At 42.5% G+C, this 26,660-nt stretch overlaps 2 protein-coding genes across 3 annotated transcripts in view; both read left to right on the forward strand.

Annotated features, from left to right (window-relative positions):
• LOC144894393 (discs, large (Drosophila) homolog-associated protein 2b) overlaps nt 1–10,118 on the forward strand; it is a 50,394-nt gene extending 40,276 nt beyond the window's left edge. Inside the window, exons 4-8 of one of the 2 annotated variants that reach the window (XM_078794546.1) lie at nt 2,847–3,064; nt 4,527–4,686; nt 5,772–5,991; nt 8,573–9,432; nt 9,513–10,118. In XM_078794546.1, coding sequence (XP_078650672.1) covers nt 2,847–3,064; nt 4,527–4,686; nt 5,772–5,991; nt 8,573–9,387 — 1,413 coding nt within the window. In that variant the 3' untranslated portion in view covers nt 9,388–9,432; nt 9,513–10,118. Of the gene's footprint in view, nt 1–2,846; nt 3,065–4,526; nt 4,687–5,771; nt 5,992–8,572 lie in introns of both variants that reach the window. The other variant, XM_058046074.2, reaches the window with a different exon arrangement.
• A 2,479-nt stretch (nt 10,119–12,597) lies between these two features.
• On the forward strand, nt 12,598–26,496 carry dlgap2b (discs, large (Drosophila) homolog-associated protein 2b). The gene is made up of 9 exons (XM_078794677.1): nt 12,598–12,601; nt 14,852–15,028; nt 18,854–18,910; nt 22,518–22,879; nt 23,099–23,184; nt 23,258–23,664; nt 24,003–24,094; nt 25,853–26,005; nt 26,178–26,496. The coding sequence occupies exons 1-9, from the start codon at nt 12,598–12,600 to the stop codon at nt 26,391–26,393; spliced, it is 1,554 nt and encodes a 517-aa protein (XP_078650803.1). The 3' UTR covers nt 26,394–26,496.
• Nucleotides 26,497–26,660: the final 164 nt, after the last annotated feature.

A 26,660-nucleotide genomic window follows, 5' to 3' on the forward strand; every position in this document is an offset into this window, starting at 1 on the left:
CTAGAGAGCTAGCGACCTAAACGGTAGCCTCCAAGTTATTTCCTTTAAACTTAAAAAGCCAAAAACTTACCACTTCCACACGGATAGGGAGGATAACTATTAACAGTTATTTAACTTTTAACATGAACATTAATCAAACGTAATATTTTTTTCTGGGTACATGATACCATACAGCATCCATATCAAACTTGCACGGGCCACACTAACATTAAACTTTCATATCAAGGCGGGGGCCTAAACTAGCGTCCTGTGGGCCACATCTGGCCCGCGGGCCGTGTGTTTGAGACCCCTCCTCTAAGTGAATCGCTGTCATGGTGGCACTGAGGAAAAAAAAAGCTACTGTACCTAAGCGAGTTAAGCGAGTACCTAAGCCAGGTAGCGAGTTCCAGGTCTTTTCCTAAAAAATAAAAATGCAATCTCAAATATCGGCAAAAACACAGTCAAACGGCAATGGCGTGGACTCCTACGTATAACATATCGACAAATCCAGTTGCCTTAACCCATTGATTGTTCCTGGTCGTGATTATGAAGGCAAAGCGCTTTGAATATCTGCATGCATATATAGCCCAATACTCCAAAGTAGCAGCCGTTGAAAAACTGTCAATACAGCAGCTCTCTCAAAGGCGTTTAACAGGCTTTGTGTGTCAGCTGTCAGAGCTACCCCCGCCCCCCCAAGCCGCCACCTGGCCACATTTAGCTCCTTCCCATGAGAATCTGGTAGGATTGATGTGAAAAAGCAACACGCTGTAATTAGTTCTGACATATTTTTAGGTTTCAATGAAACTGCTGTCAAAGTTCACAGGTAGAGTCTAACATCCACACGTTCGATACCCAATATAATTAAACACCAAATGAGAATAGTTTACAGTTCCCAAAGTGGACCATGTGTACCCACTAGGGCAGGGGTGTGCAAACTACGGCCCGGGGGCCACATGCGGCCCACCAAGCGTTTGAATCCGGCCCGCCAGTTGCTTTCTAAGTATTTCAACTTTTAACATACAAACTGGCAACATGACTTGCAAGTCTTATTTAGTAAAAAAAAAAAACAACAACAACAAAACTGTCAAATTAAATGACGTAGTTTGATGTGGTGTGATGTTTAAAGTGCTCCTGAAAAAAGGGACATGAAAACATACAGCTGATAGTATATAACAACAAGTATATAATAACACTTAAAGATAAAATTAGACAAAAAATTCAAGGGAAATTATAAGTATAAAATAGTGTGTGTGTTAAATATAAATAAATATATGGTCTGGCCCCCCGGACAATTTTGTTTCCACAATACGGCCCACAAGTGAAAATATTTGCCCACCCCCGTATGCGAATTCCCATAATAAAACGTCCTGCGTTGCCACATAGTGGACATTGGTATTTGCCACCATCTCCGATGATTCACGCACATCGGTGGCTGTCTATTGAGTAGCTGAGACATGCAAAATAATGTCCACACCAACCAAACCTGTTTGTGTAATTTGAGCAACTGTAGCAATTCAGCTTGATTTTATACCCGTAATCACAAGGCAAAAAACACTAACGTATTTAGTTTTGCTCCACTTTTTCTGACACCCAGAAGAGATAAATGGCCTGTATTTTCATACGGCGGCCCTTACACTGTGTGTTCCCGACTTTCCCGCCCAGCTCAGCTCATCGTCAAGTGAGGAAGTGTCACAGGACTGAAAATAAGGGTAATCAGCCACTCGTCTCGGTGCAAGGGCAGACAAGCTGCATGGCCGGGGTAAAGTGAGTCAGTGTGGGGGCACTGCTAGGCCTGAAGATATTCCACTGTACGGTGGACTTAGCGCTCCGTGTGCACCACTGATGACTCCTGGGTCGGTACAGGACAGCGTGTGATCCAGTCTCATCAGTAAAGTAACTTCCTTTACTTGTGTTCAGCCATGAAATAAGATGTAAACAAATGGATAATGGCAGCTCAAATCAGATTAATAATGGCCATTTATTATTCATTCGTTCGTATTCTACCGCGTCGCGGGGGAGGGGGTTCAGGAGCCTATCCCGGCTGTCTTTGTGAGAGAGGCGGGGTACACCCTGGACTGGTGGCCAGCCAATCACAGGGCACATATAGACAAACAACCATTCACACTCACATTCATACCTATGGACAATTTGGAGTCGCCAGTTAACCTAGCATGTTTTTGGAAGGTGGGAGGAAACCGGAGTACCCGGAGAGAACCGCACGAGGAGAACATGCCGAGGGTGGGATTGAACCCAGGTCTCGTAGCTGTGAGGTCTGCGCGCTAACCACTCGATCGCCGTGCAGCCGCCATTTATCATTGATTCTTGTAAAATTAAATCAGAAGCGCATCATTGCAGCCGAGCGACAAGTCGGAACCGCAGCACGACAAATTAGTTTATTCACAAATGTGGCAAAACGTGTAAATCAATACACTTCAAAACTCAGTGATCCGACGCAGCGATTCACAGTAGCCAAAAGACTACAGTATACTGATACGAGTATGTAACTGTATGAAAACTGCATAAATTTAAAGAAAAGCAAAAAGCTTCATTTCTGGAATATTTTCACATTCCACTCGAGTTATGTCCTTGCCAACACAGATAAGGAACTCAAGCAGACTGCATGGAATTCTCACGGGAGTGCAGAGAGAAACTATCGTGTATCAGTTAAATGTTCTCTTTACAGCTAAACCAGCAAGAGCTTATGCAACTTATGCCTGAAACAGACTCCGCACTCATTTGGCTAATTGGGGCGCATTGTACTTGCAAATGATATCGCTAGTTTGCCAAACGAGTCTCACGGAGGGAAACGACATCTGTGCTGTGTTGTAATAAATAGGCTGAAATGCGTCTGATTCCATGCCCGCTAGGTACCTCAAGACGAATGGGGTGGATACCCCGGTGAGAAGGACGAGGAGATCCCATGTCGGCGGATGAGGAGCAGTAGCTATGTCAAGGCTATGGGAGAGGTGGATGACGATAGTGGCGATTCGGAGTGCAGCCCCAAAACCTCCCCGCAAAAAGGAATTAGGCCGGATGCTCTCATCCTCAAGTCGGCCATGCAGAGACCCCATTTCGACTCACAAAGGTACGTCGGGTTTAGTGCGTCTGTTTCACTTCATGCAATGCTATGTTATCAAACAATTAAGCCTGTATTTGCCAATTGATTAGTAGTTTAAAATTGGTTGTGCTGTGTCCCCAACCATAAATGGTAATGGTAATGATAATAGTTTCATTTCACTTGAACATGCATCAGATTACAATTGAATGCATCCCATAATCAGTTCACAGTTCCACATGTCCAAAAGGAGTAGGAAGAAGCAAAGCTTATTAAATCCAACCCCTCCATCTGGTACTTTTACAATCAGTAACTGTTTGTTCACTTCCTGCTTTCCTAATATAATTTAAGTTATTTTTTATTTATTTTTAAACTTTATTATAATTTTATTATATTAAATTATGTTAAATATATTATATTAAATTATATATGAAATGTATTTATTTATTTTTTAGATTTTTGTCACGTACTGAAGTAGGAGGTGATATGACCATCCAATGACATAATGGGTACCATAGTAAGTGTCAATATAGATATATATGATATAATATATGATATATATATGATATATATATAACATCATGACTGTTTCAAGACTCTTCATCCTTGTATTTAGCAAACATCAACTGCTTGTATTGTTTCTTGAATTGGCTCATCGTTGTGCATCGTTTGATTTCCTTACTCAATCCATTCCATAGTTTGATTCCACATACTGAAATGCTATGGCTTTTTAACGTAGTCCTAGCATAGAAGTGTTTCAAATTTAGAATTTGTAGACTTTGTATGTGTAGTACTAAGGATGCGTACTAGTAGTACCGTAGTAACCTAACCTAACCTGCCTCATTTTGGTGCTAATGTATGTGAACTCACCACATGCAACAAGTGCTGCAAGGTGACATTGTTCACTACACTTCCTCATTATCCTCCAATCACGCTCATGGCGAGGTGCATTCACTAACAACAGAATTCTGAACATCAACAGTACAACCCAAGCATGTCGCTACATGAACTGCATTCTGCTCGCTTAATATGACTTCCTGTTAAAGCTATGTAGACATACAATCAACATAAAAAACAGGCATAAAGTCACAACAGTATGATGTATTATTACCATGAAAAATGCCATCTGCTCGATTGAATACATTTGTTATTTTATATTTTTGCTATTTTTACCAGCTGATATGCCACGAAAAGCTTCTAAAATGTAGCACCACCCACACACGCAGATGGAAACAAGCTGCGTAGAGATGGGGCATCCGACAAATGTGCTGCTTTTGAAATAAATGATTTCTCTATTCTTGTAGCTGCTGTTTTAACGTGCGTCCCTGAACTAAGAAGTGGTCTGGGTCTCAGGTTCCGGATAATGGTGTCCACACTTGCCAAAGAAACTATATGAATATTATTATGCAATTCCAGATGGTTACTTGAAGACCAAATCGATGCTCCATGTGTGCCTTCTTCTCCATCCCTACCTTCTGTCTTTTTTATTCAGCCCGGGCTACCGTTTGCAAACCTTGAGAGATATGCGAGCCCACCCGAGTGTTACGCTGGCCCCCTCCACCACCTTTCATCATCCGCCGCCCTTCCGCTCTCGCAACCAGAGCTACATGCGCGCTGTCAGCACCCTCAGTCAGGCTAGCTGCGTCAGCCAGGTGAGTGGCCGACACGCACGTTATGCGGAAGCCATTTGCAAATACCTGTATCATATGAACTATTTGTGGACGTTTGTACATTTAAACACTGAGCTAGCCTTAGCGGTTGGTTGTGTTCTGCAGATTGACATATGCTTGAAATTGATACTTCGCTGTTACCTCCCTAACTGCTTGTTTTTTTTGATATCGTTAACGTTGATGATCTATGAACGAATCGCAGTGAACAGTTGCAGAGAGAGTGCAAATCTGCATGTCTGGAAGAGGCCGCTGAGACACGATTAATCACTCACTTGTCACGGCTTGACAATGAATTAGCTTGCTAACATGTCAAAACAGCGGCGTGTTACTTGCGTCAAGACCAGATTAGCGGCTAGGCACAGGGGCTGTGAGACCAAGCTTCATGATTAACCACACATCAACATTTTCAGGTATTTCCCTTTTCATACGCTGCTATCAGTTGCTATCGAGTCTGTTCTGGAGCGCCTTTGGACCCTGGTGGTTTCTACGGTAAAACCATTTGGGACACAAGTCCAAGTAAGAACGGGAAAATATCATTTGTGCAAAAATCTAAAAGAATGCTTGTACAAATCGGTGGGTGCTATGGCCTACATTATTTGTGAGGAAAAAGTTTGAATCAATGATACTGAACAATAGTATAAATACAGTGAAACCTTGGTTAGCGTATGCCCCGGTTAGCATATTTTTTGGTTTAAGCCAAAAATGTATGCAAAATGTGAACTGAAAATTTGGGTGTATGAAAACCGAAGTTTAACTGAATTTGTTCAGTCAACTCATACATTTAAATATATTGTTTATTATATATATATATGTATATTGTTTCTGTAAGGAAAGGGTTGTGTTAAATGAATTATGTTGTGCAATACAAAGTGATCATATTTCTGACTGTTTTGCTCTGTTTCATTTGATCTTGACATTCCTGCAGTTTAAGTTGGTTCGGAATTGTCAGTGGCATGCCCTTACGCTAACGCTCCTTCATATTTGCTGTGCAAAGGGGAAGAATCAAAGTGAGAAAGAGAAAGGAAGAGGAAAAATTAAGGACTGCTATTCCTGTTTTTGTCTCTCAGGTGAGTGAGACTGAGATCAATGGCCAGTTTGAGTCAGTTTGCGAGTCCGTTTTTAGTGAAGTAGAATCCCAGGCTATGGAGGCCTTGGACCTGCCGGGTTCGTTCCGCACTCGAAGCCACAGTTACCTCCGTGCAATACAGGCTGGTTATTCCCAAGATGACGACTGCTTGCCTTCAATGACATCCTCCACTGTCACTTCAACTCTCAGATCCACAACAGGTAAAACAATAAACCCGCTAAGCGAGAGAGGGCCTAGACCACATATCCTCATGCATCCTTATACATGCGCACAAACTTGACATACCTACATATGTACAGTGGGGAACCCTTGAATTTCTTGAGATGCCGAGCTGTTTTTTTTTTTTTTTCTTTTGCATTGCCCTGATTGTTTAGTTGGATTTGCTTGCGTGTCAGTTTGCACACTCCATGCATCATTAGGTTGCGCTGTTGCCAAGCGCTAGTCAGGCTAAAAGGGCGGGAGGGTCGCATACACTTAACCGCCATAACCACCACACAACCCCACGACATTACAAGGCATGTCTAAAAGGAAAAAAAAAAAGGCCCTGAGCATGTGAAACTGTGGTGTTCTATGTCCAGTATACACTATGTGTTGTCAGTCTTAGGAGGGATGAGGAGTGGCACGGGCAAAGGGGTCAGGGACCGGTAAGGATGGAGCTTATTTCTGTAAAGCGGATAAACTACCTGTACCTCCCTCTGCCCTGCTGCGCCTGTACATTCATATATAATTGACAGCATAACTTAACATTTTAAGGTAAGTCAACAAACATATACATGCTGGTTGCACAAAAGAACCAATGAAACGTTAAGGTTGGCGTTGATGATTGGACATACTGCCGTATTGTGTTGCATGAAATGTCTGAAGAGCACTTGCAGTTCAAATCATGTCCAGGACCGGTGGCTAACCCAACTGATCTGAAAGAATCCAACTCCCTAATTGTATTTTCTAATTTCAGGATTCTGGTATGGTTGCGTTGCTGTTGAAGTGCAATTCCACAGCTTTATGCGACACAGTATTTGCAATATGAAACATTAGGTTTGTTTGTGCAAGCAGAGAATTCCCTCACTAAGTGCATTTGGTGTTTGCCGTCAAGAGTAAAGCTATGAACCCTATTGAAACATTTTATTCGTGTAACTATGTGCACTTCTGAATGCCTTACCCATTTTTTTTTATTGTTCTTTACTTTCCTGTCAATTCCAAATGTTCAATTAGGTTTTTTTTTTCTTAATCTACCAACAAATTCTTCTCTGTGACAGAGGCACTGAGGATAAATGAGTGCTCTCCAATCCCACCGTCTTATTTGCTGAACTTGAATAAGGCCAAACAAGTCATTTTCGAAGCCTGCGGTTATGCATTAATCAGAAATTGGCAACACAGACTGGTTGTGATTAAGTCCGCCACGATGTCCCCCACGATGCACTACTACTGTTCCGAGGGAATAGTGACCTAGACATTAATGTTACCTATACCGGCTGGGACAAAGATCGATTCCTGCAATCAAGTGATGCTAGCATACAGACCTAGTTTATGCCTGAACTGTAAGGGTCTATGAACATACCCCCCTGTGAGGATAGTGGGAGGGGAAGGGATCCCACGTGGTGCTCTGTGTAGGCCAGATGAGCAGCAAACCCCCCTCTCCGTTTGACCATCCATCTCTTGACGGATAACCAGGGGAAAAGAACAACTGGAGGCATCAGTGATGATTTTTGCAGGTATTTTAATAATGAAGCATACATATATCTATGTATATGTGTTTGCACTGCCTTCTCAGTGAAAAAAAAAATAGATAATAACTTGTAGAGCTTGGTGGTAGTAGAATAACTGCTATCTTGAGCAAACAACTCACAACAAGTCAGATTGAGTTTCCTGTTAAAATTGTGCCGAATCAACCACAACAGCAGCAAAATGTAACACTGACTTTTGTGACTTGTTTGCCATGCCCGGTATTACGTGTGCGTAGACAGCCTGTAAATGTAAATGTCTGAGAGATGTATACTTCCAAAAGGTCGGAATGCTTTCACCTTACAGTCATAGAATCGCCATTGTCTCAGATGTCTCACATATGAACGTTATTATCTCTTTTTTTTTTTTCTTCCCATGAAAGTGTGGCTTTTTTTTTTTTTTTTTGTAAATGGCCAGGAGTGGCAAAGTCTACATCTCGGCATTGCGTCTGTCAGCTGTCTTTGACTGTGGGATTGCAGCTCTCCCTTTGTGTAGCCCTCAAAGCAGGGTGGGGAGGTGTCAAATCAGTCACCTTGGACCTCATATGTTCAATAGGGTTCATAACTGCTTCTTGGTCCAGTGGGTTGTGGAAAATTTACACATTCTTACCATCTTTTCGTTTGCGCAAAAGTGGCACAGTCCCCAAGTAACATTTTGACAAATCGATTCTCAAAGTCAACAATGGATGAGTTGATGCCTGATGTGTTTGATTCCGCTATTTTCTGTGCTGTGCAGTGAAAAGATGGGAAGAAGCTCATTATTCTTTGACATGACTGAGAAGGCAGTGTAAAAACATTGTGAAAAGCCTACACTATGTGAGTTTTGTTTGGTAACGGTCCGCAAACAAGGTGTACGCAAATAGACAGCACCTATTACCACAAGAACCATTGGGTTTTATCGTGCATTTGCCTGGAATCACCTTCTAACTCACATATTGTACGTTTTCCATAGATATATACGTAGTAGATGCTTTCATTGACAATCCTGATGAAATCCCACTCCAGCTGTTCCTTTCACCTTGCATTTCCCTCTGTTTGTATATTCAAATCTTTCTTCCAGAGGGATATGATATTGTGGATGCAACGTCATTTCTAAATGACGACATGATAGAGGACGATGACGGTGCCAGCTCCTCTGCCTATGCAGAGCTGGAGAGGCTGGAGCGAGAGACGGCGGCTGCTCGCAGCCAGCACAGTACTAGCTCCACCGTAACGGCCATCTCGGTGCCCCCGGCGACACCGCCTTCGTACAGGGTGCCCAGTGCCTCACCCATAGCCACGTCTGAGCCGCCGGTCCCTCAGGCCATCCAGGCCTTCAAGGAATCTGCAAACATGGTCGCCGCTTTCAACATGCAGTGGAAGGACGAAATCTCAGCCATGCGGTACGAGCTGGCAGAGCTACGGCGAGACGTCTGCGGGGAGCTGAAGACGTTCAACAGCAACTTCTTCAACTTCACTCAGTGCTACAATATGTGGACTTTGTGTCGGGAGCCGTGCAGCGACAGCACCACACAAACGGAAGACAGAGTGTCCATAGGAATCCAAGCAGGGTCCAGCTGGTCCATTCGGCATCATTTGGAGGACAAGTCAGTGATGTGCCAACCTGAACCGGCACCCTTCAGTATCATGGATTTAATGAACCCGCCTCGAATTGAGATCATCGAGGGAACCCCCGAGAGCACACCGGAGGGTTCAGGCAGTCCTGCAAGCCCACTTCCGATCGAAGACTTCCCGTGGGAGATAACTAAAAAGCAAAGGGTCCCCAAACCGCAGGAAATATGCGGCCACACAGGCGGTCACAGAAGTGCCAGTCTTGAACTGTGGTGCAGGAAGTACACCAGCGGGCCCATGTCATATATGTCGATGTCATTCTAATCATTCCCATCTTTTCACGCTGCAGGCAAAGATGAGCAAGCCATGGTAAAACCTTGTATTTACATTTAAAGGCTGTTGTTCGTCCCTTTACTCTTTGCAGACACGGTCTGTCATCTGTCAAACAGGTAACTTGCGTCCTTCTAACAGCCTTGGAATCCAAGAGAGCGCTTGTGTTTTTGGCCTTCGGAGGGAGGCGACGTGAGTGTGAGCAGGATGGTAGCTGATCTTGAGATCAACAAGTGCCGACGGGGAGCAGCATTGTCTTTCCTTAAGTTGTCTTAAAGAGCCAACAGACGAAAAAAAAAAAATGTCACTTGACGTTAAAACTCAATAATCAGCCATTTTGAGTTGCATCGAAAACTCATTGTCATTCCAGTTTCTCTTCATGTAGAAACCCTCTCTCGAGCACCTGCGTATACTGTGAATAACTTTATAAACCCTAAAAACTGTTTTCTATTCAATGCATCAAAATGATGACGTGATTCATTTTTTTTAAATAAAGTTTGCTTGTCAGTTATTGTAACGGAAGCGTTTCGACGGCCTTTGGTTTACTCATTTTGTAAGCAAGTTTCCAAGATTTCTAACATAAAAAAATGTTTCTGCTGTTGAAAACAGAAAAGAAAATGTTATTGCTGATGTATAAAAGATACTAACGCTACGGGTGGTCCTCAGGTTAGCAACTCTCAAGTCACTCACACTGTACACATGTAGAATTAAAATACAGGAATAAAACATCATAGGAGCAGATCCTTTGACATGTTCAAGGATACAGTCGCCACACAAGTATGTGTTATGTTAAAGAGTTCTGTGATTTCCACCTATCTGTGTTGGAGAATAGATGACTTTATCGAAAGAATAATAATTATCATCATTATGATCGTTCATCCTTAATGATGGCATCACGGCATGTTTATTCTTCCACCCTAACTTCTCCTGTTGTATGGTCCAAAAATAATGTTTTTATTAATTTATGGGAGTGCCTTTGTCACCTTAAAACACGGCAACACGGAACGTTGTAAACAGAGGACCACCTGTAATGAAATTAACAAAAAAAAAAGGTTCGAATAGGGTTAATGATACTGTAGCTTGAAGTGATGAACCTTAAATATGAATGAATTTAAGCGACTAAAATACAAAGGGGTGTCGGAATTGATCATACAGATTAAATGTAGTGGCTTCAATTCATCCCAGCACAAACTACTGTACTTTTCCGTTCTATCCGTGGATTTGTATATACATGTACAGATTTGTATATAGACAAAAGCTTCTATTCCATACATGTACTGGTTACACTTATAAACGTACTGTGTTGAATCAGCTGTGAGATGGGTTAGCGAGGAGTACTACATCTGGTTCCAAACCAAACACATTTATCTCATCCTGTCCATCACTTGGCTGGTAGCAATGGTCGCTGAGGTTTAGGCGAAGAGTCACAACAATCAGTTTGGTTTGATTCCTTTGCTGCGTGAGCCTACTACGCGTTTTGAATTAGAAAAGGTAGAGCTTCAGCCAAATTCGAACTCTTTCAAGTGTCCTGCCGGTGAAAGATTGGTCCCCAACCACAGACAATCAAAGCCACTGAGGGTCTCTACCTCACCAAGTCCCCAGAGGTGCAGTATGGTACCAGTGAATGTACGAACACCGCCCCACTAGTGATGGCTAAGCTGGTCTCCTGACTAACCGTAATGGGTCTGAGTCACTGTTGAGTTTGTCGGTCAAGACCTTGCTTATACGGAAACAGTAACAGTAGTAGCCTGTTAGTCACTTGCATTCCCTCCATCCACTCCATTGTCCCGTTGTCCCAAAATGGTGTACCAAAGCTAATAACGAGGTCCAAGGAACTGAGGCCGAAAGCAACCATGTCCGTGTTTGTAAGCACTTATTTCCGGACTATCAGAGGACCATGAAAAGTGTGATGTATCACAGTCCTGACTGAAATGTGAACCTGTCAAAGGGTCTACTGTGCTGCCTTGAGAGAGAAAGGAGCTTCTTCCCCGTTTGTGCGACCAAAAGGCAATAGTTGCAGCAATTTGTATGTCGTTTTGAAAGTCAGTCTGTATACAAAAGTTATACAAAGTTATACAATTTAAAAAAATGCACACGTTCCATGGAAGGATGGGCAGTATAATTGATCACCTGATCGTTAGGTTTCGATCGACTGTGTTGAATCTTTAACTGAAATTCAAATTGGAGTGCACCGCTTTGCTACAACGATTGGCACTGTTGATTCAGTCGGTGGACTTCCGAAGAACACTACGCTCAGCAGAAGCAGACGTTCAGTAAAGGGACTGTATGCAGCGAATACGCAAGACGTAACACATAGAACACGTAGTTCTGCTTGTGGTCAGCTAATAGTAGCCAAGCGACCATCAGCGCACATTCATTCATTTTCTACCTCTCATCCTCGCCGGGGGAGCTGGAGCCTATCCCGGCTGTCTTCGGGTGAGAGGCGAGACACCATGGACTGGTGGCCAGCCAATCACAGGGTACATATAGACAAACAACCATTCACATTGGGCTGCACGGCGGTCGAGTGGTTAGCGTGCAGACCTCACAACTAGGAGAGGGTTCAATTCCACCCTCAGCCATGTGTGGAGTTTGTATGTTCTCCCCGTGCATGCGTGGGTTTTCTCCGGGTAGTCCGGTTTCCTCCCACATTCCAAAAACATGCTAGGTTAATTGGCGACTCCAAATTGTCCACAGGTATGAATGTGAGTGTGAATGGTTGTTTGTCTATATGTGCCCTGTGATTGGCTGGCCACCAGTCCAGGGTGTACCCCGCCTCTCACCCGAAGACAGCTGGGATAGGCTCCAGCACCCCCGCGACCCTTGTGAGGATAAGCGGTAGAAAATGAATGAATGAATGAACCATTCACATTCAATTTGGAGTCGTTCACACTCACATTCAATTTGGAGTCGCCAATTGTTAGCATGTTTTTGTTAGCATGTTTTTTGGAACGTGGGAGGAAACCCACGCATGCACAGGGAGAACATGCAAACTCCACACAGAGATGACCGAGAGTGGGATTGAACTTCGGGTCTGCGTGCTAACCACTCGACCGCCGCCTAACCGCACAATGACAACAAATCATCAAGCACCACAGTGGTGTAGCGACACCAGTTATTTGGAAAATCGCTGATAATTTTGATGCGGTTTAATGTATAATTGTGAAAAATACAGACAACATGTACTATGTACATTAAACCACCATGGGTGACATTTGGTAGCGTGGTGCTATCCTGTTTGGTCTCAAAAAATCCAATCTGCGTACAGTCCCTTTAATAGAAAATAGTTTAAAATGAATTATAGAGAGAATGACAACACATTACTAAGTAAATTATTAAACTATTTCTGATACCGATACCATACTGCAGGTGGAATTAGGACTCGACTTGTTCTCAGGACTGAATCAACAGCACCTCTGATGGCTGTAGCAAAGTATCGCACCCCATTTTTTCCCCATCTATGAAACTCTTCATGATAAATGCATTGATTGGTTATTATGCCTAACATGGGGGGGGGGGGGGACAGTTACAATATGATGAATTCAGTGCTTGGCATTGCAAGATATCTTTCCCCGTTATGTATGGAAGCAGAAGGATTTGTAGATGACTAAAACATAATTCACTGTTGCATTGTCCACATTTGCAATACTGAATATTTTTCATCGTTAAAAAAAAAATCAATAATAATGTGGCTTTTTATTATGTAATTGAGGGCATATGACTGTGAAAATATCTAGCTTCTAAAGATATATGATATATGTACACATATACAATATGTTGACAAGTTATTCAAGAGAATTTCTCTCATATTTTACTCCCTTTGCTCGGGGGGAGGGGGGGTGCAAGGTCAATTTAAGGTGCTGGCTAATCATGATGTCTCCTATCTATATTCATTCATTCTATGCAAATCCTTGGTTTTTGGTGTTTTATTGGTCATCTAAATATATAAATTTGCTGGTGAAAGTATTTTATTTTGGTGGAAATTTCCTTTCTGATTATGTTGTTATTTAAATTTTGTCTACCAGAATCAAAACCTTAGATGGTCAATTTCTTTTGTAGTAGCATCGGAACTGTTTTTTTTTTTTTTTTTGGTGATTGTTGATGGTAAATGCTGTGCAAAATCATATTTTTCTAAATGATGGGATTCAGCAAATGTATTTGAGTGATCTGGGTTTCATCTTGTTGTCATGGGTTTTTTTCCAAAGAATGTAAATGTCCATTGGTAGACGTGAAGACATGTAGCAAAACTAAGATGGATTGGTCTATAAAAGATTTTACAATTGACAAAGTGTATTATTTTTCAAATGAAATATATAACTATTTGTCAGAGTTTATTCATCTCATTGGATTTCTTCATGATTCCAGTGTTTCCTGTACATTCATTTATTTATTAGTTGCACCCTCAACAAGCAGAAAGTTAGCTTCTACCATTTTGCGTTCTTTAGTAATCAGCAGTAGAACATCAGTAAGTTCCATTTCCCAACAAACTAGTGCCCGTTTAAAACTGTACCACACATGCTCTCTTCTATTGTGGAGTTGCATCATCATCTCTTTGTGCCTCTCATGCAATAAAACGTAAACGTAAAGACATATAAATACATCTTTGGGAAATTAATTTGTTCCGAAAAACATCAAAAAGAAGTGACCGAAAAAGCTAATTTGTAGTTGTTTTGTGTCACAACTAGCGATGTCCAATATCAGCATAAAAATGTGATATCGATTTTTTTCCCGATCATGAAAACATCTTCATTCCACCACAGGAGATATGTCATGTTACACATTTCGGTATCAATATCAGCTGATATCTGTCACAACCAATCAAAATTTGACGATGAAGGCACCCACCTATCCGCACACCACTGCCACAAATAGATTCCAGTCCTGTGGGAAACACTGGATTCTGTGGAACCCCAGAAATCCAATGGAAAAACCGTGCCAAATGTGTGACATCCGTCCAAAACGGGCAAACACTTTTGGACGGATATCATTTGCACTCCAAATTCTCATTGAATTTAACCCCTTGGTTGGTGTCCTTTATTTTATTTAAGAGGAAAACATGCTTCTCTGTTTTGCATCAGTCATGACGCAATTTTCAGGGATCTCAGACTGCAATGTTTAGTGAGAATCAGAATATGTCCATGTTATGAAACATCCTTTTTGAATACTATCGTTTAGCTTGCATTTGTTAGCTTGTGCTTATTTTCTATATGAATGAAACACTTTTGCTTTCAAATTCGGTTTGCTTACTGTGGTGTTTTTTTTTATTTTATTTATATTATTATTATTTTGTGTGTGTGTGTGTGAATTTTTATTCCAACATTTCCTGGCCTTATGTATTTTTCATAAATTGCTATAAAAGATTGGATTAAAATTGCTGTGATTATGTTTATGTTGATGATAACTGAAAGGGGGTCATAGCTTTACCATGGCATCCAATAAGGACGTTGCACACAGTGAGTGGTTTGCACCAAAAGACATGAAAAATACAAAAAAATTCACTTTAGCTTTTTTCTACGTGTTTTGCTTTTGGGGCAAGCTGTCATTTTTTTGGTTGGTTATTATTTCCTTTTTCTTTTATTCCCCATTTTAGGCGCCCGTAGCTTAGCTGGGGGGCGTAGAGAGTACGGTAGGTCCGGTAGGGAACAGCTTTATTATTTCTTTCTTTTCTATGTTTCATACATTTTGTCTGACTCATTGACATTTTTCACTTGGTAGAAATGAATGATATCATGCTCGCTCCGACAACTTGAACTGTCTTATCATGTTTTCACATTAAAGTCAGTGGAATATTTGTGTGCTAGTACTTCATCAGGAGGAGGGAAAAAATGTACTAAACTAAAAAAAAAATTATGAAGACAACTAAATAGAAATCTGCATTATTTCATTTAAAAATTAGACAAGTTTAATTTGCTCTTTTCGTTGTTTCTTTAAAATTCTGTTAAATCAAATAATTAATTTAAATACAAATTCACCGTCTTGATTTCATTCTAATTTCTTTGAATTAACAATGGAATTAATAAATACACAAACTGTATTTTTGTATTGAAGTATACTAGCATGCAGTGAGACAGGCTTTGTTTTACAAACCAGCACAGATACAAATACTCTTAATAAGTAACTTTTATCGTGATATTTAATACAGTGGGACCTCTAAAGTCAGACATCCTGGGGATTGTGTAATTAGGAATTCAATCAATATTTTTGGGGGAAGCACTGTGATGCATTATGTCAGGATACAGAATAGATTATAATCTCCATAATCTCTCAGTGTTCTTTATATGCAGTAAATCAGATGGATAATTACACCCTTATTCACACATTACCAACAGGTAACGCATCAACCCAAATGTCGGCCTCATTCACAGTGCGACCAAGACTAACACGACATGTAACATAATGGTTCTCTACTGGTTTAGCTTGACAGCCAATGGTTGTTCTTGCTAAGGCTTATATGGATATACAACCATGATGTCAAAAGCATATGGCCCCCGATAACTGGGTGCCAATAACTTGTATTATTTTTGATTCAACCACTGAGCAAACACACATTGACACAGCGTTCCCACTGATGCAAGAGCTAACACAACATGAAAGGTGTCCTGGCTGGTCCACACGTATTAAAGCCCGCTGAAGTAACTGATCAAGGATGGCCATTGTTTTATTATAATGGCTACACGGCTGCAATACTAAGATAAAACATGTTAGCTTCATCAAAGGTGGGAATGGAGAAACGACAGGAAAACGATATCATAAAAAGACGGATTACCGAGAAGATCGCACATACTTCGATGTCGATGATGTGTATTGGTTTACACGTGTAAGGTAACTCCACCTTGCATCCATGGGGGCATCACCACTGTATGTATATATGTATGTGGCCACCAGACAACATGCTTGTTTTATTGTGCAACCCAATTGGCAAAAAAAAAAAAGCCAACGACCAACCTTTGGGATGAACATAGGAAATCCAGCAGCAGAATCATGCACATCTTCAGCTCCTCTGAGACGTCCTCTGTCAAATCACGTATGCATCCCTTCATCCAGTCAGCGACCACTCATCCATCTCCATCAAACGGCTGTAACAGAATGGTCAATAGGACATGATGATTAGCACGGCCTGTGACAATAAGCAGAGGAAATACATTACTCAAGCAAAGTCATCATAGGACGGTTTAGGTAATGTGATGCAACACAATTCATAATATATGTTTTTTGGTTTTGTTTTTTTTTAAATTGGACCTTGCCCTGTTTCCACCCTGTGTCGGTATGGTACACTATTTTATGTTTACACTAGAAAAACTCTCAAACTATGACCTGTAATGTGATCGGTTTTCAGCACACATTCCATTTGCATGAGGTTAGCATAGGTAGCTTCTGTAAAATGGAGATAAACATGCTGCTGTCCATCCTTTGGCCAGCTTTTGCATTACTATTGCATTATTGCAATATTTGCATTATTATTATTGTTACCCCATTACTGTATATTGAGGGTACATGTCTTTATTATCTGCACAAATGTACTCGCCAGTAAGGAAGCGTAGTGTTGCTTTCACTTTGAGGATTACGCCAGGTCTCATTACGCACGGCTCACTCACAACTCCTTCAAAATGTCTGATTTTGGATCAACATTTGCAATACGAGACACGATTGGAATTACCGGATGAGATTCAGCTCCAAGCCCTCCACTTCTCTCTTCGATTGTCCACTTGTGACACAATCTAGGTTTGAGCACTAAATATCCCCCAAACACTGACAGTATTACACACACATGCGACGTACACAATGTAAAGGTACGAAGTATACAATGTAAGGGTACAAAGTATGCAATGTAAAGGTACTCACCACTAATGAATGGTCATGTAAGATGATCGGTGAATCACACTCACGGTGTCGCTCGTCACAGCACACAAGTATGGCACGTTCAAGGCCTGCCGAATAAAATTGTAAAATCTCAATGTTTGAAGAAAACACACTAAACGGTAAAACATAAACAAACGTGAAAAACGTGGGCTTGTATATACATGTATGCAGTACAGTTTACTGATCCAAGCCAACCTCTACTGTACCACTTGGTGGAAACATTGCCAAATTGGTCAAATCGGGAACGAAAATAGGAATTATTGCTACTACTACTATTGCTACTTCTTGAGGTACTGTTTTGTGTCAGGGTGATTTTCCTCCACTAATCACAATTAGCATGCTAACTCTAATAACTCTTACTGCTTATGTTGTTTGGCAGAGCGTAGATATTAAATGTTTATCGTTAAGGGATTAGTTTTACTGGTTTTGAGGATTTAGCAGCCTAATATTTATCTTCATCATAATTGACATAGATAGTTGTCCCAGGATTAGCAGAGCACGGACGCTCCACAATCACTCTGTTCCATCTCCAGCCCCCATGCCCATGCACAGCTCGTCAGTCATTGCACGTCATTAAGCCACAATCCGCCCTGATATCTGCGTCAGAGCGGCCTCTCACCAGCCTCTCTGCCAGCCCCGACTTCACAACTGTGGCAAAGACGGCGTCTGGCACGAGTGGACGGAATCGCATGGCGAGGACAGACTGTTAGAGCGAATCGCACAGAACTTGAACCAAAATTGGACAAACAAAAAAAAAAGCACAAATGTGACGTCACGTTTACCGCATATACGAGTCCTTGTGAGTGACCTTGTGTTTCTATAGTACTAAAAAGTGATAACTCCACATTAAAAATATCGTATTATGTCATCACTGAGGCAGTCCAGAGGTCCCAGCTTCTTCTCTGTGTTTAGTTTTTGTTGACATATTTGGAATGCATTGCGATATTTCTACATTTAACCAGATTTTATATTTGTCTTGTGTATATATATGTATATAAATATATATATATATATACGTATATATGTACATTACGATGACATGTCTGTTTTGAGATGCATGAGTGGTATGGATTGCTGTCTATATTTCATCATAATACATGGGCAACATATTGAAGTGTAGACATAAATACATTGATTTTGATGACATACATTTTTTCGACCTATCGTATTTGCTACAATATTCATAAACGGATTATACTACGCTCATCTGAGGTCATTGTTGCCCACTGTATGATGATATTGCAAGTAGCAAAAGAAACACAGGTAAAGCTATGAGCTAGTACACACCAATTAGTATACGGCTGCAAAACTAGTCATTAAATTATTATGAGACACGTCCTCTTCATGTTAGGTCAACCGTGAAGCTCATTAAACCAGGAAGTGTGCAGTAAATCTAGAATAACTGTGTTTCTTTCTGCCTGTTTCTCACTGATGTAACAAGTATGGTTGCAAGGAGAAGACGTCAATATTTGCTTTAGAACTCGAGTCCAGCCTGTATGTAAATGTAGTCCCAGTGTGTGTGTGTGTGTGTGTGTGTGTGTGTTTATCTGTTTCACGCTTGGACGAGCCTCCAATAACTGGTTGTGCTTGGCTCTTGCAGGGATTCAGTTTCGCCTCCCTACTTCCTGCAGTGTGGACCGTGTTCAACCACCACCAGGTACCGATCAATCGCTGTCTTTTAGCTTTGCTACCTGATGTGCAGTATAATTTATACACTTACAGGCGATGTAGGGATGTGTATCCGGGCGGTAAAATCTGGGGGAGAAAGCAAAAGGCAAGGTGGTGCTCAAGTTATGAAAAAGTTATTTTCTCTGTAAATCAGATAAGACGGAACTCATGATCACACAAGAATGCAATGAAACATTCATTCATTCGTTTTTTACCACTTATCCTCACAAGGGTTGCGGGGGTGCTGGAGCCTATCCCAGCTGTCTTCAGGCAAGAGACACCCTGGACTGGTGGCCAGCCAATCACAGATCACATATAGACAAACAACCATTCACACTCACATTCACACCTATGGACAATTTGGAGTCGCTAATTAACCTAGCATGTTTTTGGAATGTGGGAGGAAACCGGAGTACCCGGAGAAAACCCACGCATGCACGGGGAGAACATGCAAACTCCACACAGAGATGGCCGAGGGTGGGATTGAACTCGGGCCTCCTAGCTATGAGAGCTTGGCGCTAACCAGTCGTCCGCCGTGCAGCCCTACAATGAAACAGTAATACGAAAAAGACAGAACATATTATTGCGACTATCTGCTCAAAGGAGCAGATCCTTTAACATGCTCAAGGATGCTGTACTCTGGTGGTTATGTATCATGTTAGAGTTTTGTTATTTCTGACTGTCTGTCACCATGACCTAAGTCCTGACTGTTTGGGTTATCATATTTGTGCGATAATTCCACCCTTTGTATCCCTAATCCCTACTGTACTGTACCCCGAGATTCCGACCATTCTGCATGTACTTTGTGAAAAAATGTTCACGAAAACTAATATTATTGGGCTTAACTTTTCGTTTTTAGTTTCGATTGCATTTGATGATATCAAATTGGCTATTGTCTCTGAACCCGAGACCAATGCCAACTCATCCTACTGTTTATTTTGCTGTTTATACCAGCGGCATATCTCCAGTTAATTACTGCAAGAGTGTTATTCTGTGTTGCTCTTCTTCTTCATTGTCTGCTTCTTTCTGACAAGACTTGAGTCATGCAGCCTTGAAATGGCAACAGGTCAGTGTGGAGAAGGAGATAATGACATCAGGAGCAAGAGTAAGGTTGTTATTTTGTCTTTAGCTGCAGGAGGGCGTCTCTGTGTCTGACCTGTGGCAGACTAATGTGGGTTACTTTGGAAACTGGTCAAAAGCTGTCTCTACGGGGAACTGCCATTAGGATGTGTCCAAATAATTGTTTTCATGTGAGGATTGAGGGTTCTCATTCTCATCTCATTGGTACCCACGGAACATTTTAGCGATGAGCAACACACACATTTGATAGCAATGACATTCAGGTTGATTTATTCCCACCACAACCTTCAGTGTTGACTGATCTATGCAGCAGATTCAAATACAAGTAGGCAGGGCCGGGTGCAACAAAGGATGGGATACAAGAACCGGGCTTTTAGCTGAATTAGGGAGGACGTTTGTACTTTAAGTTTCTTAATGATGTGGTGCGTTTGAGGGCCCTCAAGGATGAAATACGGGAGAGGGTTGGAAGATCTGAGGCACAGGTGGAATTAGTTTCAAAAGTGGGTCCTTGCTTGAGTATCAGTCTGTGTGGTGCCGAAACCGCTTGACTACTACAGATACTACAGTTTACTACCAGCACTCTGGTACAGAACACACAGTGCAGACAGTACTATAAGCCATGGACGGTCACAATTATTTGTCGCTGTCGAGTCAAGTAATGTTTCAGGATATCCATCCATTTTCTTCCGTTTATCCGGGTCCGGGTCGCGGGGGGCAGTAATCTCAATTGGGAAGTCCAAGCTTCCCAGTCTCCAGCCACCTCTACCAGTTCCACAGAGAAGACACCAAGGTGTTCCCAGGTCAGCTGTGAGACATAATCTCTCAAGGGTATTCTACATCTGGCCAGGGGCCTTCTCCCAGCTGGCATGTTCGGAACACCTCACCAGGGAATCGTCTAATCGACTAAATGCCTGATCCACCGAAGCAGTACCAGCTGTACTCTGAGCCCCTCCCCCCAGATGACCGAGCTCCTCACCCTAACTCTATGCGTGAGTCCATGCGATCTTGTTCTTTGGGTCATGACCCAAAGCTGTGCCGTCTGGCTCAGCTTTCCCTTCACTACAACAGTTCGGTACAGCGACCGCATCACTGCAGACTCTGTGCTGATCCGTCCATCGACCTCAACGTCCAACCTTCCCTCACTCGCGAACAAGACCCCGAGATACTTAAACTTCGGCAACTGGGGCAAGACCTTAAAGCCAACCCGGAGTTGGAGGATATTCAGATAGAAATGACAAATAAGCTGCCGTATTATACTCCTCAGTCTCTATCTACTTTGGCGTTGTAGTCTACTGTATGAGTGGATCTTTCCAAACAAAAAAAAACATGTCAACACTTAAAATGATCTACATATATGAAAGCAGTCCTTCGTTTCCAGCATTCAGCGGGTGGTGAAGAAGTCTGTAACAAAATCACTGCTGAATGGAAGCCGGATGGGTAGAAGATGTATAAATAGACAAGGTGGCGTTTCATATCGCCTGAGTCACCGAGCTCTTTTCATTTTGGAATCCACCCACCGTTTCTTGCAGCGCTGCAGCCCCCTTCAAGCTGGAAGAAAGTCAAGTCTGTGATCGGATTTGTCTAAACAGAATTCCTGTGGTTTTGTTGCACTTAATTAGCTCAAATCCAAGGTAGTCTGCGTAGTTTCTGTGCCGAGGGCTCCGACTGCACCTGTTCAGACCGATGTACCGATGGGTTCTAGCAGGCAACAGATTGCCGAATTAGTCAGTAATCTGTGTATCTGACTGTGTATGAATTATTGCATGGGTGTCAGAATGCGGAACATTCGGCAGATTTTGTCTGCAAGATTGTGGCGGCCATTGATTCATGTTGACTTACTAATGTTGAAATGCAATAATTCATTTAGTCCATACCATCTAAGGTTGTTTAACATTAGACTAGAACTGTATCCAAATGTTTAAATACAAATGACTGATTTTAAGTGTTGAACTGATATTACATAAAATATATACTGTATATATCAAATAAAGCTGCAACTATTGATTTGACTTCAGAAAACCAACAAAAGTCTAGGGACAGATGTGGAATGTCTTCCCAAGAGAGCGCAAGCTGAGGAGGGAGACCATATTTTCCTCACTTCCTGGCGGTGTAATGGCCAGTCGTCACAACGCTGTTGTTTATATTGACTACTCTGTCCTCCTGAATTTCCTAGAATGTTCCCTTTTGAGCCAATTAGAGGACTAGAAATACAGAGAAGTTGCATGTGGATGAATCAGTACTCGATAGCGGAAGATCTTCATTAACCTTCATTTCATTTCCACCAATAACTGCAGTCATGTAGCAACCTGCTGCTTTGCCACTTATGGAATGTCCGCATCACCTCAATGACCTTTTTCCCCTGATAAAATACACAAGTGATCTGATTTCCAGTCATGCTTTTCACTCACTTGCCTACGGTTTCTTGGCTTTTTTTTCATTTTTAAGTTCTGCTTTGATTCATTCTCTGCCCTTGTTTTGCCTTGTCCTCGTCCTGTCATCCTGCTCGTGCTATCCAGCGGTCTCATATCCTCCTAGTTACAAGAAGACTCCCCCTCCTCCCGTGCCCCCGCGTGCCACCACCAAGCCTCTTATCTCTGTGACAGCCCAGAGCAGCACCGAGTCTACCCAAGATGCCTACCAGGAGGGAAGGCAACCGCGAGGCGGTCTGTGGGCCACCGACAGCCTCGGACGTCCCATCTACAGTTCCACAGACAGCTTGGATAGCTCCAGGGCGGTCACCATGGCCATAGAGTCCGCGGCGGCCAAGAGGCACGCGTCTTTGGGCAGCCACACCTCCATCCAGACGTGCGACAAGGCAGTGTTGGTATCCAAGGCGGAGGAGTACCTCAAAACCCCTCGATCCTCTATCGGGATACAGGTATATAGACCGTGTAAGAGTAATATTAGGGCTTCAACTAACGATTATTTTTCAATTAACCTGAAGCTTGTTGTTTCAATGATCACCGTTTTCCAAAGTCAAAGAATTTCATCCGAACAATGTCACCAAAATGCCAACAAACAAACCAAACTCGTTGGTATTTTCCTATAAATCACCCAAATCGTTTGTTTGTATATTCTGATGATAATGTCTCAACAGGTGGAAACTGTGACAGACTCCGAAACTGAAAGTAAAGGCCTTCCTCAATTTCACTCCATAGGTATCCAGGTGGAGGATCACAAACGGTATGCACCATTTTGGTTTTGTCAAATCTGAGCTGTTGATTCACTTTTGACTTCATGACCTCCGCATGTTTAGGCGAGGGCGGATCAAGCGCTCCAACAGTGTTACTACTGCAGTGCAAGCCGACATGGAGCTGGAGGGCTTCCCCTCCATGGAAGACAAGGGTCTGCAGTTTGGCGGGGCTTTTGGTCGCCACTCCGAACCCAGCACCCCCACGCAGTACGGGGCTATTCGCACGGTGCGCACGCAGGGCCTGTTTAGCTACAGGGAGGACTACCGGGCCTCCAGCGGGCCCCCCAGCCCGCAGCCTGAACCATGGCTGACTGAACCCAGCCTGGAGGCCACAGAGACGGGCCGAGTGTCTCCTCTACGCAGGGATGGCGGCTGGTTCATGCAGCTTCTTCACAATGAAACCAAAAGGTTGGAGGGATGGTGCAAAGAGATGGAGAGGGAAGCAGAAGAGCATGACCTGTCAGAAGAGAGTAAGCATCCTTCTTTTGTTCCGTCTCACTTTAAACCTTGTGGGGGCGTCACTGACAGAACAGTGGGGAGTGCTGTGGAAGCACCAATCACAACAGCTTCATATTGGGCATAATCGTTCACTGATAATGATTGTTTCGTCATTATTTAAAATGTAGCAATTAATTTAAATAAACAAATTTGACCAATAGTTGATTGAAAATGTAGTCAAACGTCAACCCTTAATCCCTAGAGAGCATAAACCGCTTGTCTGTGCATTTTACATTACGCCTTGACTTGAATTGATTGTGAGTGACACTACTCAAGATTGTCTCGCTTTCCCCTCTGTGTGTATACGCAGTTCTCGGGAAAATCCGGAGTGCCGTGGGGAGCGCTCAGCTGCTAATGTCCCAAAAGTTTCAGCAATTTTACTGGCTGTGTCAGCAAAATCTGGTGAGTGATGGGTAACACAACCTTTATGAGCTGTTGTAAATCCCACCTGTATCAAACAACATGCTTTTAATTTGCTTCTTACAAAGTTGCATTATGGGTATTATGGGTCTCTTCGCCTGAGCTCGGAGAAGGTGCTCAGCCTGACTCGGCTCTTGTTCGCCCTCCAGAAATAGACCGCAGAAATCAATAGCGAAGCGGTCCCTCCGCCGCTGTCGAGCCCTGAGGAAACGAAAGGGGAATTCCAATCGGAGGGAGTTGAGCCCTTCCATTAATGCACATAGGCAGCAGTTTGAATTGAACCTCAGAGTCTGAATAATGGACTGCCACTCCATCTCACTGCTTTGTCCTCGTGTCACCGCTCCACACCAAGGCCTCCTGCGGTGTCCTACCTGCACTAAAACACCTCTTAAGAGTGTCATTATACATTGTAGAGGGAGGAAAGGTTACGTCAATTCAAAAAAATGTTACAATAATGTACTACTGCCATCATTGATGACGTTCCATAAATATCAATGATGACAATTCCACAATCATTATTAATATGAAAGTACTGTACTTACCTGTTGACTTAAATGACAGCTGTTCAATTAAATGTGCGTCTCAGTTACAGCAATAAGTACTTATAGTACTAGTAACTTGGCAAGTATCTACGACTAAACCCCATTTGTTATCACCAAAAAGCCCCGAGGAAAAATCCGAAACAACAAGTGTTAAACTACAGGTGCGGTTTAGCTAGCTTTAGCATTAGACTCCCTGACAGTCCAATCAAATAACGCCGTTTTTGCCCGGATATGCCGAGTAGGATTATGGCTCTCATTGGACGTTGCACGGGTCAATCATTATACGCAGCCGTTTAATTGGCTGGGGTATTACTTGTTGTGTGTACGCTGAGTTTACGCCCCACATTACGTTACCTCCTTAACTAGTCGGTTTTTTTTTCAAGTTAAATATATATTTTTTAAATCAAAAGGCATATTTTAGCATCTGACTTTTAAATTATATGTATTTCTTTGCTCATTTGAATGTATTGTTTTGGCATTGGTATTGTCTTAGTGGGCTGAGCACGCCCCCAAAACATAGTTTGGTTTCATTTTCATTCATTCTTTTCAGCAGGTGACTGTGTAGTAGTAGTATTTCTTTTCTTACATGGCAACACATAGGCCTACAATCTGATTGGATAAATGTCCTGACATTGATAGGGGAGAGCAATCAAACGAAGAAACAATTGGGATCAGTTATTGATTCAGGTAGGTTTTACGGCATCCCCGTGACACATTTAATGTTAATCATATACTTTGCATATATCATAACAGAATAATAACATCATATTTGTGGAGATGCGATACTTACATTGTGTGTGTGTGTGTTGCCGTTTTTGGTTGGTTTAGGGTCACGTCTCACCTTGCAGATAATGGCGTGATGAATTAAGTCTCTCATTGGCTGTGACAAGCTTAGATTGCCTCAATTGAAGAGGGTGTCTGTGTGGACCGAAGCAAAAGCATGATGTCAACAAAGTAGAAACATGGACGTTGTGGTACTTAGGATACATTTGCAACATTCTGATATTATTTACTTGTACTGTATACTGCAATGAGTAGCATTTCACTGGATGCATTCAATCGTGCTATGATGTCGTATATTAAGCACTATTAGGGCTGCACTGCCCCCTTGTGGCAGCACTGAAGAAAATACATTGTCAATATGGTACACACAAACTGAGTTTGTGAGTTAAAATGTTGTTTATTTCCGCAAACCAAGGACCCCAGCGCCATGCCCAGACCCACTTCTCAGGACCTGGCTGGATTCTGGGACCTCTTGCAGCTTTCCATTGATGACGTCACTGCCAAGTTTGATGAGCTGCAGCAGATCAAGAACAACCAGTGGCAGACGGTGGAGAGTCCGGAGAAGAAGGTAAAAACACAGCAGGGTGCCGACCGCCAACCACAACCACTTCCGAGACCATTTGTCATGGAAGTCTGAGTAGTCCGAGTCCTTTTTGTCCAAGGGCGACGGGCCTCATGGCTAAGCGGCCTACGTCTGACACCATTTAGAAACTGATTTAGTCTCCCTTCTCTTACCCGAGGAGCGAAAGTGGATTCCCGCCCTCACCAAGAGGCCTACCAGGGGGCGTGGCGGCGTGATGCGTGAACGATCCCTGGACCTCCAGGACCGTCAGCGGCAGGAAGCCCGCAGACGGCTCATGGCAGCCAAACGAGCAGCGTCGTTCAGACAGAACTCAGCCACCGAGCGGGCAGACAGCATCGAGATCTACATCCCGGAAGCTCAGACCAGGCTTTGAGGTCCACGGATTCATGCTTGATCTTCTGTTTGTTTGCCGGTTCACAGCAGCCATTTCTCATACTTCATGATGTTGTATGTTACACAACATTTCATCCATGGGAGGAGGGCTTGCTGGAAGATTTATGCAACCAGTTACCCCTTCAGTTGAAGAAATACCCTTTACCACAGAAATATACTGTGTGGTAGCCAAGTTCAAATTCCCAAAATAATTTTTTTTTTAGGAAAATAAGTCATTATCATTTCAACCTTCATCCGTTTTAAAGTC

This window comes from Doryrhamphus excisus, linkage group LG11, assembly GCF_037039965.1.
Source record: "Doryrhamphus excisus strain RoL-2023G ecotype Guam linkage group LG11, RoL_Dexc_Guam_v1.1, whole genome shotgun sequence".
In the NCBI taxonomy this organism is placed as follows: Eukaryota; Metazoa; Chordata; class Actinopteri; order Syngnathiformes; family Syngnathidae; genus Doryrhamphus; species Doryrhamphus excisus.